The sequence below is a fragment of the Rhipicephalus microplus genome, chromosome 4 (genome assembly GCF_043290135.1).
Source record: "Rhipicephalus microplus isolate Deutch F79 chromosome 4, USDA_Rmic, whole genome shotgun sequence".
Classification (NCBI taxonomy): Eukaryota; Metazoa; Arthropoda; class Arachnida; order Ixodida; family Ixodidae; genus Rhipicephalus; species Rhipicephalus microplus.
In genome coordinates this window covers 147,527,868-147,544,077 of record NC_134703.1, presented here as the reverse complement: position 1 = coordinate 147,544,077, position 16,210 = coordinate 147,527,868, and the positions used below count along the sequence as shown (strand labels likewise).

The 16,210-nt window shown below is 44.4% G+C and overlaps 1 protein-coding gene across 5 annotated transcripts in view; it reads right to left on the bottom strand.

The window, feature by feature from the left end:
* put (activin A receptor type 2 punt) overlaps positions 1-16,210 on the bottom strand; it is an 84,127-nt gene that overhangs the window by 50,249 nt on the left and 17,668 nt on the right. For all 5 annotated transcript variants that reach the window (XR_012895002.1, XM_075893725.1, XM_075893726.1 and 2 more), the window contains exon 4: positions 2,184-2,503. Coding sequence is in view for 4 of the 5 variants with exons in the window: in XM_075893725.1 (XP_075749840.1) it covers positions 2,184-2,503 (320 nt within the window). In the remaining variant the exon portion in view is untranslated. The remainder of the gene's footprint in view (positions 1-2,183; positions 2,504-16,210) is intronic.

Sequence of the window (16,210 nt, the reverse complement as noted above, 5' to 3'; positions counted from 1 at the left end):
CGCCGCGGCTTCCACTCTAAAATGCGGCAATCTTACGTGAAAAGGAAACTAACACCTCGCTGCTTTTATAGCCTTGAAATTGATTAGCGAGTGCTCGAGTTCGGTCTGCGACATCAACAACTTGATCTGGACAAGCCGGAAAACCGCTTTATTATAGGACGGATCGCGGATTACGCGCGCACATTCCTTGCACATAGGCATCGCCGAGCTGGTAAGCGGCCTAGTCGGTAAATGAGCCCAAGGCGACCGCATCAGCTCGCAAAAGTGCCTCTGCAGAAAACATGCAGCAGGCATTGAAAAAATTTAGGTGACGCAAAACAGAAGGACTACATGCCTGGTGCCTACTGAAAAAGCTGAACTTGCAAAACATTATAAATAAACGACTTTTCCAAGCTACTGTCTGCCCGAAATGGACTTGTGTTTTTGCAAGATTTCTCAGGATTCAAATTTTGCTGCAGTTGCAAACTTGTCTAAGATATTTCTGCCTCCAGAGCAGCTAGGACTGTCATTTTTGTTGTGACATGTAGCTATATCTTTAGTTTACAAAATAGTAGGTGCGAATTTCCTATTGAGATCTTCAAAAAATTTTATTTTTGCCAGAAATCGGAGCATAAAGTGGGTGTGCCTGCAACACTGAAATACAAAATGGGACAAACCTTGCTAAAATTATCAGATAAAAAAAAAGCACTCCTACTGTTGTGTAGCTTATGTTCATTAGTACACAAGCATGTGCCAATAGTGGCTTTGCAATACAAATTTCTTGTGTCATTACACCAGCAAACAATAGGTAATTAATTTTAGGATATCTGAAAAGCTAATTGGTTTAGAGGAACAGTAATTACATTTTCGAAATCAGCATCAAAAACTTAAGTATACTGTGGATTTTCTTTATAAACACTTGAAAATATCTGGCATTTCATTTCAAGTCCAATGTCCCCCCCTAATATAGGTGCTTTCACAGTTAAGTCCTCCTTCCCTGCAGTGAAACCACCTTTTACAGGAGTTACATGCAGAATAATATACACCTATTCGTTAATTTCGAGTTCTTCAAAAATTCTCAATATCTTAAATCCAAATCGAAGTGAATTCGAATACTGTGGTATTCATTATATATTCAAAGCACTTAAATGTTAACATGAGCCTAGTCTATCGTGAACTGCAGCGACTTGCTTGGGAGGTACAGGTCTCTCTCTCTCTCTTTTTTTTTTCCGCGAGCTAGTGCTATGCTTGATCGTCCTACTGAATTATAGCTTCGAGCCGAAGACCCCTTCGGCGCTCGTTCACAGCAGCATTATAGAGAACTGCTGTTCTTTATGCCAAAAAAGAAACAGCCCAAAGTTTAAAGTTTCTGAACAGGTTGTAAGACAGTGGCGGCTTCAATGTAAAAAGAATTTTGTCGTGAAACTCCAGGCACCGAGGTTCTCGCACGTTAGTTGAGAAGCTTTCTGGAGCTCACGACAGATGTGACTATGCCATCGGTTCCTACCTGTTTCCAACATGATGCTCACAATTGATTTGATTGATTTGTGGGGTTTAACGTCCCAAAACCACCATATGATTATGAGAGACGCCGTAGTGGAGGGCTCCGGAAATTTTGACCACCTGGGGTTCTTTAACGTGCACTCAAATCCGAGCACACGGGCCTACAACATTTCCGCCTCCATCGGAAATGCAGCCGCCGCAGCCGGGATTCGAACCCGTGTCTTGCGGGTCAGCAGCCAAGTACCTTAGCCACTAGACCACCGCGGCGGGGCATGAAGTTCACGAGTTCACTTTGGAAGTGAACACATGGGAAAGAGAGTAGGGCCTGTGCATTGAAGGGCATGAAAACAGCTATAACTTTAGTATCAACGTGCAGTCAGTTTAGTGAACTGCAGGACTAATAATTATTTTTCAAACCACGAGTACTGTAGTGCGATAATTTTTCTAGAAGACAAAAAGATTTTTTATCGGATTGTAAAATTTCAAAATTAAATTTTTCAAATAGACGAAGCTTTTTTCCAACTTAGGCAAGATTTCAAAATAAAAAAATTTACGTTATTATGGCTGTTTTGCTGTAATCTGTCTCCCAAATTAATTCTGAATTCTCGCGTGCCGAAAAATGGGACACATCAATGTTTTGCTACAGCGTAGCAAGGGGCTCTGCTATGCCTCGCAACGTGTAGGTCAGAGGCTCAACGTACCTGAGGTGGAAAGATCTTGACCGCAACGAACTGCAGCCCCCAACGGGCCTTCCAGACTGCCCCGAAGCGACCCTGTGCCTTGACCTCTACCAGCTGGATGGCCTTGGGTGCGAGGGCAGGCGAGGGCAAAGGGGTGGGGTCTGCCGTGGGCACTTCGGCAAAGTGGCCCTGCCGCTGCTTGCGCTTCTGATGCAAGTACAGGGCCAACACCACCACGGCCACCACAGTAAACAGGGGCACCAAGATGTAGGCCACCACCGTCTCGGTTCGGTAGCCACCGTGGGGTGCCAGTTGCACAGGTGGCGAATGTCTCGTGGTCACTGCAAATGCCAAAGAAAATCGAGCTGGTCACGCAACCGCTACTGTTCAGGCCGTCGAGTGCACGCTCCTCCTCCACTCGCCACTGCCGCATGGTGGCGCTGCACGAGTAGACTACAAGATTAGAAATTAAGCAACGTGGAATAGATAGGCTTGCTTTAGGAGCTCACGGGAATACACCAAATCAGGGAGTACAAGGTGATATGGGATGGACACCATTTGAGGGCAGGGAAGCTAGCAGCAAGATAAAGTTTGAGAAGCAATTGAGAGAAATGGGGGAGGAGCGTTGGGCTAGGAAGGTTTTCAGCTACTTGTACATGAAGAATGTCGATAAAAAATGGAAAAAGCGAACCAGGAAATTGGCTGGTAAATACTTAGAAAACAGCAGGTGGCCAAACCAAAAAGAACTATCGGTTAAGAAGAAAGTGAAGGAAACGGAGACTGACATGTGGAGAATGGACATGATTAAGAAGTCCGCACTAGAGATCTATCGAACTTTTAAGCAGGAAATTGCCAAGGAAAGGATCTATGATGATACTCGGGGTAGTTCTCTACTGTTTGAGGCCAGGACGGGAGTACTGCGAACCAAGACATATCTGGCCAAATACGAGGGGGTAGACACAGTATGCAGTGGGTGTGGAGAGGAAGAAGAAACTGCCGAACACTTGATAATGTTCTGTAAAAGGGCTTCACCCAATAGTTCAGGATGATGGCGCAGAGTTTTTCAAAGCAATGGGGTTTAGGGACCAGGAGGGCAAAATAGACTTTAAGCGGGTAGACTTAACTAGAAGGAGGTTATCTGATTGGTGGCTAAAGTCAAGGCACGAGTGAAAATTAAACCCTTCACTGCAAAGTACGAATCCTCAAACTCACTTTTTAAAGACAAAAAATAAATCTAGTTTTTGGTTCATTAAGTATTACGGCTTGGTGGCGCTAGCCACCGCTCGTTCTAAAGGGTACAGCCTTATCCATCCATCCAACGGGATGCTGGCGGTGAACGGCGGCACCATATTAGGAAGCTCGCAAATTCATGTTTTCATGCAAGTTAATTTGCAGTCATGCTTCTTGACGGCTTCATGGATGAAGGGATGATGAAAAGTAACACGGACATAGAAGCGCACTGCTTTCACTGGGCTCTGTCGGGCCGTGCTACCAGTTCGATATATGCGTTCGAGTTTTTAGCATTCGCGTTTTATTTTCTTTTTCAAGCTATTGAAACCCCATTATTTGCATGCCTCAGTATATAATACTGTATATCTGACGAAAAAAAAGAACAGATTGTCTTTTTCTTTTCATTTCTCATTAGTTACAAAAAAAAAACCTCACTGGTCCTCTTAAGGATTCACCTGGGACCTCTTATGGATTCACCTGGGACTACCATTCATGATTTCAGAATGCTTGCCGAATATGATCCACTCCATTCTTATTCTTCCAGTTATTTCACTTTCCTGGTTCGGCTCTGGGGTTACTACCTGTCCTAAGTAGACATATTCCATCACAACTTCCAGCGTCTCTCCACCTATCGCAAAGTGCTGTTTTCTGCCGGGGCTGTTGCACACAGCTTTAGTTTTGTGCATATTAACTTTCATACTTTCTGCTTTCTGTGCACAGTTCAGTAATCATGAGGTGTAATTCATCCCCTGAGTTACATCAAGGCAATGTCATCAACGAATCACAGGTTACTAAGATACTCTCCATCAACTCTTATCCCCCTACCTCTCCCCAATCTAGGGTCCTAAAAACCTCCTGTCAATATGCGGTGAATAGCATTAGAGAGCTCGTGTCTCCCTGCCTTACACCCTTCTTTATTGGGATTCTGTTGCTTTACGGAGAACTATGGTGGCTGTGGATCTACTATATATTTCTTCCAGTATGTTTACAGGGTGTCTACCAATTTGATATTTCTTAATTCCCCGACTTTTCCATGATGATTAAAAGCAAATTCCATGACTGCCACGTCTACTTGAAAACTGCGCACTGAAAACAAAGCCACGAGTGATGAAAAAAATCAGGCGCTCTATATGAAATAAGTAAACATTTTTACCAGACGCACTAAGAATGTTCCGAGTGCGTCCGCTAAACTTGAAAAAATATGTATATCTGGTTAAAATATAACCCCTGAGCTAGGCAGTGAGCAAGTTAGCTGTGTGATATTTTTAAGTACCAGGAGGCAAACACACAAGTTAAAGGTAACTGTACATGAAAGTTTGAAGGAGCCTGCGATAGTCCGACATCGCAGTGAAAGATGGCGGGAAACATAAAAGTGGTGCCATATTTTGGTATCCGTGAGATGGCATCCAGCTGCTTCCAGAGGACATGGGAGCCTGGCCGGTTCTGCCACTGGAGTATAATCTAGTTTACTATAATGGTTATAGACCATGCCACATAGAATGTGGATTGGATTAGATGTAATTCAACTTGGATTGCTGTATTTAATATCGATGTAGGACCCCACCTAATATCTGCACCTCTAAAATAAACTTTTCAGAAAAAGAATAGAATAACTACTATCCGTGTATTCTGTGTACCTTGCCCTGACAACGAGTAACAATGTTGCAAGAATGGAGCCATACTGCAAAATTTTCTTTTTTTCTCTAACGAGCACACGCACGTTTGCATTTTATGTCTCTGGGCTCTGATACTCTAATGTTGCCTTAATTCTATTACCTATTATTTTTGTCAATATTTTGTAGAGAACGGTAAGCTGATCGGCCTGTAATTTTTTAGGTCCTTGACGTCTCCTTTCGTATGAATTGAAATAATGTCGGAGTTCTTCCAAGATTCTTCCAAGAGTTCTTCCCTTCCCATCAAAAGACACTTCGTATGTAAGATGGAGAGTTTTTCTAACACAATTTCTCTGCCAACTTTCAGAAGGTTCGTTGTTACTTTATCCTCACCAGCAGTATCACCTCTTTGCATTCTTTCTAGGGCTTTCCTTACTCCCCTGTCATTACTGGTAGGATGTCAAATTCCTCTGGACTATTATTGTTTATCACGATATCAACCTGGTTGTTTTGGCTTCTGTACAGCTCTCTGTAGAACTCCTCCGCCACCTGGACTATCCTATTCATTATGGTTATGACATTGCCTTCCTTGTCCCTTAATGCATACATCCGATTTTTGCCTATGCACAGCCTGCGCGATTCTCATGTTGTACCTTCCGATGTCAGCTACCTTACGCCCACTGATTAAGTTCGAAAGCTCCACCAGCTCTATTTTGTCAATTGCACTTGAGGCTTTCATGGTTCGTCGTCTCTTAATGAGATTTTTTATCTCCCGAGGTAGTTTGCCAGCATCTTCTCAAGCGACAGTACCTTCGACTTCCATAGCACTCTTTGATGATACTAGTAAGATTATCGTTCATTGCGTCAACACTAACGTCGGTTACCTCATTCAGAGCCTCGAATATATTCCGAAGTGAAACCATGAATTCCTGCACTTTCCCCCTCACTGCTAGCTCATTAATTGGCTTCTTGCACATCAGTTTATGCTTTTGTTTTTTAAATTCGACCTCGTCCCATTCTATGGTCACTGCATCAGATCTTGCCAACTACTTCTACATCCTGTACAATGCCTGAGTGTGCACACAGAATGAAGTCAATTTCATTTTTATTTTCGTCATTAAGACTTCGCCACGTCCACTTCCAGTTAGCCTGTTTTCTGAAAAAGGTATTCAAGATCCCTAAATTGTTACATTCTGCGAATTCCACTCATAACTCCTCTCTGGCATCTCTAGAGCCGATGCCATAATCCCTCACTGCATGGTCTCCAGCCAGTTTCTTGCATACTTTGGCATTGTAGTGGCCCATCAGAATAGAATACCAGGGTTCATAGCCCGAGTGAACCAAAATTCAAGGGTTTTCAAGGACTTCCAGGACCTAACAAATACTTTTCAAAGACCTAAAGTAACACTTGACACTGCAGAGAATGACAACACTTTTTACAGCATGTATTTTATTTGTATGGTTGGCACCATGATTGCACTCAAGTCACTGACTGTGTTCTCGATGTGTTGCGCACTGTTCACGTGATATTTAGGAGACACCCCCGATTCAATAACATGTCGAAGCTCTTCCTACATGGGAAGACTTTGCCTGATGCGAATTTGACGTACCCGGTGTAATCCACTCCCTATAAGCAGCAATGCATAACCGAGGTGCCTGGAATTTGCACTTGCCTGGCATAGTTCCACCATAAGCGACATCACTGCGAATATCCATGCACAGTCTCCACAAAAAAGCTAGGATTAGCTTCGTTGCTGCTGTAACACAGGTGCTTCCACAACCACAGTGTACTAGAAGAGTACTCTTCGCTGTACTACAGCCATAGTGCCTAGAATATATTCTAGGCACTATACTACAACACTGCAATATGGCTAGAGAAACAAATTGAATTGAATGGTTTGTTGGCTTGAGAGCAAATAGTTGCCGGGCACGCAAAAAAGTCCACCAATTTATGACTAAAGAAACTTTGACAAAATTCAAGGACTTTTAAGAACCTCAGCCAAATTTAAGGGTTTTCAAGGCCTCGAAAATGACATTTCCAAATTCAAGGCCTTTCAAGGATTTTAAGAACCACTACAAGCCCTGGTATACTGTGTCTTTACTTTATTAATGACCAAGTATACAGTCGAACCCCGCTACAACAAATGTCCCTTCAATGAAATTCCCGCTACAACAAAAAATTCACGGTTCCCCATAAACAAATGCCGCTTCAATGAAATTCCTGCTACAACTAAAAATTCACGGTTCCCCATAAGCAGTCCATAGGAGTCAATGCATAAATATTGTCGCCACAACGAACAATTTTTCTTCTGCCGTACCGCTTCAACGAAATTTCACGATGCGATTCCAGGCTAAGATATTTATTGCTATACAGTAAGCCTAATCTTTAACATTTTGATGCATTTTCAGAACCTGAGAATACGTCGACGAAGTCTAAAACGCGCGTTGGCACCACCAAAAACCACCACTGTTCAACAAACATGGGCGCCGCCATTGCGCGATAGTGATGGCAATGAGACTGCTCCGATTTTGTCACTGGCAAAGGCAGAGCAGTCTCATTGCCATCGCTATCAAGCAATGGTGGCGCCCATGCTCGCTGAACAGCCACAGAGTTTCCTTCCTCCATGCTGAACAGAGGTGGTATCTGGTGGTGCTAACGCGTGTTTTAGACTTCGTCGACATATTTTCAGGTTCTGAAAATGCATCAAAATGTTAAAGATTGGGTTTGCTGTATAGCAGCAGACGTTCTGAAGCTGAAGCTCAGTTGCTTAGTTCATGGTTTCCTTCGTGCAGCTGCTGGGTGCATCTGCAGAAGGATGCCTTTTCCGATTCCTGTGCTTATCATTTTGTGTGGTAACTAATCAGAGCGACTGTTCCCGCATTATCAACTTAATCAGCTAGCTGCAAGTGATGGATGATGAGAATGGCATAAAATAAGGCAAAAGTCACCACTTCACGATACCCTGCAGCCATCTCGGCGTTTTGACGGCGGCAACTGCTGTTGTTAACGTGTTAATGCAACTGTTTGGTTCGTTCACGAAAGCGAATGTAGTCATTGTTTCAGTGTGCTTTTCACCATGGCCTCGCTATGCATGGGTGAGAATCGCGTCGTGACGCTGCTGGGATAGAATAAAAAGCAGCGAACACTTTTTGAATTTTGAGAATAAACGTTCCTTTGCTTTGCTGGTTCAGATCGGCTATATACTTTTTAGTTCACTGCAACGAAATTTTGTCATCAACGAAATTTTTGCCGCACCCCTTCAATTTCATTTTAGCGGGGTTCGACTGTATATCTATAATGGCTAAATATATAACTCACACTGTGGTTTAGGATTAGGATCTGCATGCTTGGTTTGATTGACGGTGCAAAGTGCAGGTGGCCAATTTGGTCCCCCATTTCTCACTGAAATCACACACCTGAGATAATTTTGAGGCTATCATGCATTTTGCCGCAGCGTGGTGCAATTTCAGCAAATTTCATGGTTTTGACGCAGCTCGGCGCGCAGCTGTTGCACCACAGTATATACATTTTAAAACAGATATCCGTCATCGTACACACCCGTGGCAGCATGATTGATCAGCATTTTCTTGTCGGTGTTGCAGATCGACAAAAGCAAGGATTCCCTTATATAAGCATGTGTAAGCTGCGCCACAAACGGTGTTGCGAGTACGCACGTGAGAGATCAGTGCTGCCATTTGTCACCCATTGCAAAGATCCACACAGCCATCACTTTGGCGCATACTTCCTTTCGAAGCTTGCAAAGTACGTAGCGTGCGCTGCAAACACGGAGCGCATTACGACACACGCTATTGCGGAGGGTGTAGCGATATCTGGGGCTAAAAAATGAGTCAAGGAATGCAGCACGATGTCGCACAGGTCATGCAGACACCTTAATTCGTTATCTGATACGTGTTCATAATTGCAGTGGAATATACAATGGAGATGTGTTAATGGACAAGGTTATCACTTAAGTTTCAGAGTCTCACATTTCCTACTTAATTTATTATTTCACAATACTGCAGGCCAATGTGCTGGCCCAAGCAGGAGTGGATACATCAAAACGTAATTGAAGAAAACAACAGACAACAATACAAAAGAAACAAAAGGTTAAGAAAGAAAGTGACGCTCAAGGTCACCAAGAAACTTATTAGAATGAAAGATGTCACACGGCAAACGATTCCAGTCATCGACAGTTCTAGGAAAAAAACTATATTTAAAAGCATTTGATCGGGCAAAAATTGGGGTTAGAGCATGTTCATGACCATGACGAGTACATCGTACTGAGAGCGGTTTAACACAGTCAGGGAGATCAATTTTTACAATACCACACAAACAATTGTAAAGAAAGGAAAGACGACTGAACTTTCTCCGAGCTCCTAAAGTAGAAATGTCGTTTAATTGCATTAAGGTGGTCGGGGAATCAAACCTACAATATTTGCCAAAAATAAACCTTACAGCCTTTCTGTTAATAGGTTCCAGATTCATAATATCTTTCTTGGTATGCGGATCCCAGATAATAGAAGCATACTCAAGCTTAGAACGAACACAGGCATTATAGGCTAGAATTTTAGTACGCGAGGGTGCAGATGCTAGTTTTCTTTTTAGAAACCATAGCTTACGTAATGCAGAAGTGGTAATGTCAGTTATGTGGGCCGACCAAGTTAATTTGCTTGAGAGTGTGACGCCCAAGTACTTATATTTGTCTACATTATTTATGTTAGTGCCTCTTAGAGTATAGTGGAATTGACTCGGGAACATTTTTCGTGAACGCCTACCTCAAATCGGGAGCACATGCCACTAGAGAACAGCAGTTCCGCTTTGCGAAGTGATGTGCCTTATGCACTTGTCGTTTAAATGAGTTTTAAAGCATGCAGAGCTCCATTATCGCATTTTCCTCTATTTGTGGCAGCACATTGAGGTTCACTGACCTTTCTTCTCTTGATAAAGAATAAAGCGGCCATATTTTCTCTGTCCGAAAACTTCACCAACAACGGCGGCTCAGCCTCTTCATGGCCTCTCCTTAGGAAGAGGTTAGCAGACAATTTCACCACGGTGCCGAACAAAAAATAGCAGATGCACCCAGTGTCGCCACAGCGCCAAGCATTATGAATATCCCCTATGTTTCGGGCCCCCCTTACAAGGCTGGACAGTGGTTAGTATCTCTCTCTTCATTAAGGGGGGACGCGGCACTTCGGGACCGAAAATCAGCCAAAAAATCGAGTTTTCGCGGACCTTCTTTTCGCGTTCCCGACATCATTGCGCACCTATTTACAAAATTTCATAGCCGCATACCATCAACTTTTATCGTTATTCAACTTTAAAAAACCGAAAACGGGCGTCCTGCCCTTTAAATTGAGGGCGAATAGCGCAGGTTTCGGCTCTACGATACGCGGGAACTACGCGCTCGATCGGCGCCATTTTGGTCTTGTTTGAAAGAACGCGTTTTCAGCCGGTTTTTTTTATTCAGTAAGCAACATTGAGCGTTTCCCCGGCTCGAAAAACGGGGCCTCAAAGACGAAGAGCCGCGCTCACCGCCATTGGCTAAACGGCGCACGTGACTGAAATGGCGCTTTCCGGTTGGCTGGAAGCTCGCGGCTTGCGCCTGCATACGCGACCCGACGCCATTTTGAAAGGGTTACCGCTGTGACGCCTCGAAATCGGCAGAGCACTCTGAAGCTTCTGATCGTATCGCCATGCCTGGAAACGCAAAAAAGTATCGGACCGTGCACGCATTTGGTCGCAGGAAACGCAAAGGTCGTGGGAGAAAGTCTACGAAGTCATCAGAGCCCTTGGTTGACTCCGACGAACGATGTGTCGACGCTCCGCGGCCGTTTAGCGATGGTGCGACCGAGCGCGTTGCCTCCGACGACGATGACGGTGAAGCGAACTCCGGACGACTACGAATCGACGCCAAGGTGGTGACAAACGCCGAAGTTGAAGAAAATCATGCCCGGGAGAAAGCGACGCTCGACCGGCTTTCATCGGCGCCAGCAACTGCACGGAAAATTGACTTTTTCACCGCGAGTTGTAGCGAGGCAACCGCACAGGACTCGGACCACGCTGCTCCTTATCTGCTTATGCATCTAGATATCCTAAACGCGATAATGGGTGCCTTGTGTTGCAAAGCCTGCCACGGACCGGCTACGATCGTCAGAGGGGATCGGGACTACGGACTTGACGTGAAAGTGCTAGTGCAGTGTGAAAGGTGCGGCGAGATCGCGAATGAATGGACTTCGCCCCGCGCGAACGGCACGAAAACGTGCAATCCGTTTGTGAAGTAAATCTTCTCGCTTCGAGGGCGATGGTGGCTACCGGCAACGGCCAAACGAAAATGAACGATATTTTCGCAACAATGGGCATCTCACATCGCGGTATGCACCACAAGACGTTTCAGCGGCATTTGAAGAACACGCTGGCACCCGCTGCAACGCGAGCGGCTGAGTCCGCTATGAGCGAATGTGCGGAAAAGGTTAGAACAATTTATGATGACTTGTGCTTCGGCCACCGGGGCAATATTGCCGTTAGCTACGACGGCACGTGGAAGACGCGAGGCCATTCTTCCCACATCGGCGTGGGCACAGTTATCGAATTATTTAGTGGCTACGTGTTGGACTACGTCGTTCTTTCCAACTTTTGCCTAGGCTGCGAGGTGCGCCCAAAGCCTAGTAGTGAGGGCTATCAAGAATGGAAGGCTAACCACAAATGCCAAAAAAATACGAACAGCAAAGCGGGGCAAATGGAAGTGGAGGCGGCTCCAATTCTATTTCAGAGGTCGCTTGAACGCCATGGCCTGCGCTACACAACTATGCTGTCTGATGGAGACTCTAGGACATTTTGCGCCATACAAGACGCCAAGGTGTATGGTTACATTGACGTGCAGAAGGAAGACTGTATAAATCATGTACAGAAACGGATGGGCACCGCATTGAGAAACCTGGTGCAGAAACAAAAGTGCGATGGGAAAAGAGGCCTTGGTGGGAAAGGCAGGCTCACAGGTGAGCTGATCACCAGGCTGAGCACATATTATGGCCGGGCTCTGAAATCGCATGAAGGTGACGTGGGCGAGATGCAAAAGGCTGTGATGGCCACATACCGCCACGTCACCTCCACTGATGAATGCTCGGACCACAGTCTGTGCCCAGCTGGTGAAACTTCATGGTGTCGGCACAATGCCGCAAAAGCAAAGGGTGAGCCCGACCCCAGGCATGCCTACAATCTACCGAAAGACGTAGCAGAGGCATTACTACCGGTTTATACCCGGCTTTCGGAAAGAGCCCTGCTTCAGAGGTGCGAACGCGGCAAAACGCAGAACTCCAACGAGAGCCTACATTCGGTAATCTGGAGTTTGGCCCCCAAGGAGCACCATGCGTCCCTGTTCGCTGTTGAAGCAGCTGTTGCAGAAGCAGTGCTGCGCTTCAACACGGGCAATTTGAATTCTGCAACGGCAATCTTAGGTGAAATGGACATGAATGCGACAAGTACTGGTGCCAGGAGAGCGAGAGAAAAAGACCACCGTCGCAGCATTGTCTCCAACAAGAAAAGAACAGCCTCATTGGAACTCCGGAAGCTAGTGAAGAGGAGGCATGAGCACAGAGTGCATTCAGACTATGCTTCTGGTGCGTTTTGAGGTTGTCTTGTTGCATCTTCTGCAATAAAAATGTGTGCCCACGTTTTTTCTCGATTTCTCAAAACGACAATTTTCATGTGCTTCCCATTATGCCGGAGCAATATCTCTTGTTCTATCTGGGTTATCATTACGATTTCTTTTTTGTTTCGAAGATAAATGCAGGGGATGTGTCGTAAAGTAAGTTTTATTGTAATAATTTTTGGAGAAAATTCTCCAAATGGATCTTTTGTTTCAAGTGTAGATGGGGAAATTTTTCATGTCATATTCAACATCCCACAACTTTGCTTCGAAATAGCCCAGAACAATGATTTATACTTTATTGCACACTGTGAACATACCGAATTGGTTCTGTAGGTTGCACATCAATATCCAAGTTACAGTTAATTAGCTAATTAGGCCTTCATTGAAAAAGTCGCAGTTCATTATATCTTTAAAACTAATTGTCACAGCAAAAAAAGAATTAAATTTTTGAAATCGGCAGTAAAATCTACATAGGCTCTCCAAATTTGACTGAGGTACTTGCAAAAATAAAAGAGTTTTTGGAAGGTGTAGCATCCCCCCTTAAGTTAAGTTTAAGGAGGACACTGTACTTGAGACGAAATGCCAGATATTTTTATGTGTTTATAAAAAAAATCCACAGTATGCTTGAGTTTTTGATGCTGATTTTGAAAATGTAATTACTGTTCCTCTAAACCAATTAGCTTTTGAGATATTCTAAAATTAATCACCTATTGTTTGCCGGTGTAATGACACAAGAAATTTGTATTGCAGAGCCACTATTGGCACATGCCTGTGTACTAATGAACATAAGCTACACAACGGTAGGAGTGCTTTTTTTTATTTGATAATTTTAGCAAGGTTTGTTGCATTTTGTATTTCAGTGTTGCAGGCACACCCACTTTATGCTCAGATTTCTGGCAAAAATAAATTTTTTTGAATATCTCAATCAAAAATTCACACCTACTATTTTGTAAACTAAAGATACAGCTACATGTCAGAACAAAAATGTCACAGTCCTAGCTGCACTGGAGACAGAGATACGTTTTAGACAAGCTTGCAACTGCAGCAAAATTTGAATCCTGAGAAATCATGCAAAAACACAAGTCCATTTCGGGCAGACAGTAGCATGGAAAAGCTGTTTATTTACAATGATTTGCAAGTTCAGCATTCTCAGTAGGCACCAGGCATGTAGTCCTGTTTTGCGTCACCTAAATGGCATTTTTTTCATGTCCGCGGCATGTTTTCCGCAGAGGCACACTTGCGAGCTGATGCGGTCGCCATGTGCTAGTCTTCCGACTAGGCCGCTTATCAGTTCGGTGACGCCTATGTATGCACTACAGGACAAAGAAGGCAAAATAACTACCAATTGGATGGGATAGTTAAAATAGCGGAAGAGTTTTACAGAGATCTATACAGTAGCCGGGACAACCATGACCTTAATACTATAAGAACTAACAGTGACCCAGATGACATCCCACCAGTAATGATAGAAGAAGTCAGAAAAGCTTTGGAGAGCATGCAAAGAGGCAAAGCTGCTGGTGAGGATCAGGTAACATTAGATCTGCCGAAGATGGAGGACAGATTGTGTTAGAAAAACTAGCCACCTTGTTTACGAGGTGTCTCCTGACGGGAAGAGTACCAGAGTCTTGGAAGAACGCTAACATCATCTTAATACATAAGAAAGGAGAAGACAAGGACTTGAAGAATTACAGGCCATTCAGCTTGCTCTCTGTAGTATACAAGCTATTTACAAAGGTAATTGCTAACAGAGTAAAGAAAACATTAGAATTCAATCAACCAAAGGAACAAGCAGGATTTCGAACAGGCTACTCAACAATTGACCACATTCATACTATCAATCAAGTAATAGAGAAATGCTCAGAATATAACAACCCACCATAGATTACGAGAAGGCGCTTGATTCAGTAGAAATATCAGCCGTCATGCAGACACTGCGGAATCAGGGCGTCGATGAAGTATATATAAACATCCTGGAAGAAATCTATAGTGGATCAACTGCTACCATAGTGCTTTATAAAGAAAGCAACACAATACCAATCAAGAAGGGTGTAAGGCAGGGGGATACAATCTCCCCAATGCTATTTACCGCGTGCTTACAGGAGGTTCTCAGAGGCCTATAATGGGAACAGTTAGGGATAAGAGTTAATGGAGAGTACCTTAGTAACCTGTGCTTCGCCAATGACATTGCATTGCATTGCTGAGTACCGTATTTATTCGATTCTACCGCGCCCTCGATTGTAACACCCGGTTTCCACAACAAAAAAAGAAGTAAGGCATCGATTGCAATGCGCACCCATTTTTCGCGTCGGCGTTGCACGATCACAACACTCGGGAAAACGACTCCTTTCAGAAGCGTCTTCCATGTAAATATGAGGTACAGGGGAAGCTTGCGCCCATCTGACGCGCAACAGAGCATTGCCGTCGCTCTAGTTTTACCATGGCCCGATGTCAGCACGCGAACTTGCTTCGCCCTATTCTTCTAAACGGTTGTGGTGCCAGGCATGTCGAAGTAAAGAGGCGTCTGATCAGCATTCCGGATTTGCCCAAGCAGGTAGCCGCTGTTGTGCCGCAAGTTTAGAACGAACCTCTGAAAACTGTGAAGCTTTTCATCGTACTCCTCCGGAAACTTTTTGCATATGCCCGTGCGCCTTCGGAGGGAAAAGTCTTTCCTCTTCATAAAGTTAATTAATTAGCCAGCACCTGCTCGCTTTAAATGGCTCTGCATTAGCCCTTTTTCTAAGGCTAACTGCATAGCCCGCACTTGGAGCAGTTCTGTCGTCACGGGCCGCTGTGCCGCTCGTTGCTCAAGCACATACTCGCCGAGCAGCTCCTCAATTCGCGGAAACCGACCCTGCTGTGGTTCACCAAAGCCTCTGCGTGAAGCTTTGCTGTCAACAATCTTCTGTTTTTGTTTCCGCCAGTCCCGCATGCACGTTTTGGGAACTCCGAATGACAGCGATGCGGCCCGATTTACGTCCATTTCTGCACACGCATTGACTTTTCTTTTAAAAGCGGCATTGTGGCGCACTCGTCGAGTTTTTGGAGTTGGCCCTGCCATGCCGTTGATGCTAATGCACTACAAGATGACGAACTCCTCAGCACACGTACGAAGTGCCGCACATGGGAAACACATAGGCATAAATGGCCGATGCGCCATGCCGACGCACGTAGGGGGCGGCCATTTTGGAAATGCCGATGGCAATAGAATGACAGTAGTTTTTTTTTTTCGTACTCGATTCTAACGCGCATGCGATTTATGAACTCGCTTAACCAGAAAGGAGGTGCGCGTTAAATTCAAGTAATTACGGTAACTCTGGAGACGAATTGCAACTCATGATTACGGAGTTAGACAAGGAGAGTAGAAAGGTGCGTCTTAAAATTAATCTGCAGAACACGAAAGTAATGTACAACAACCTCAGAAGAGAGCAGCACTTTGAGATAGGTAATAGTGCACTTCAAGTTGTAGAAGACTATGTCTACTTAGGGCAGATAACTGCGGAGCCGAACCAAGAGATTGAAGTAACTAGAAGGATAATAATGGGGTGGAGCACATTTG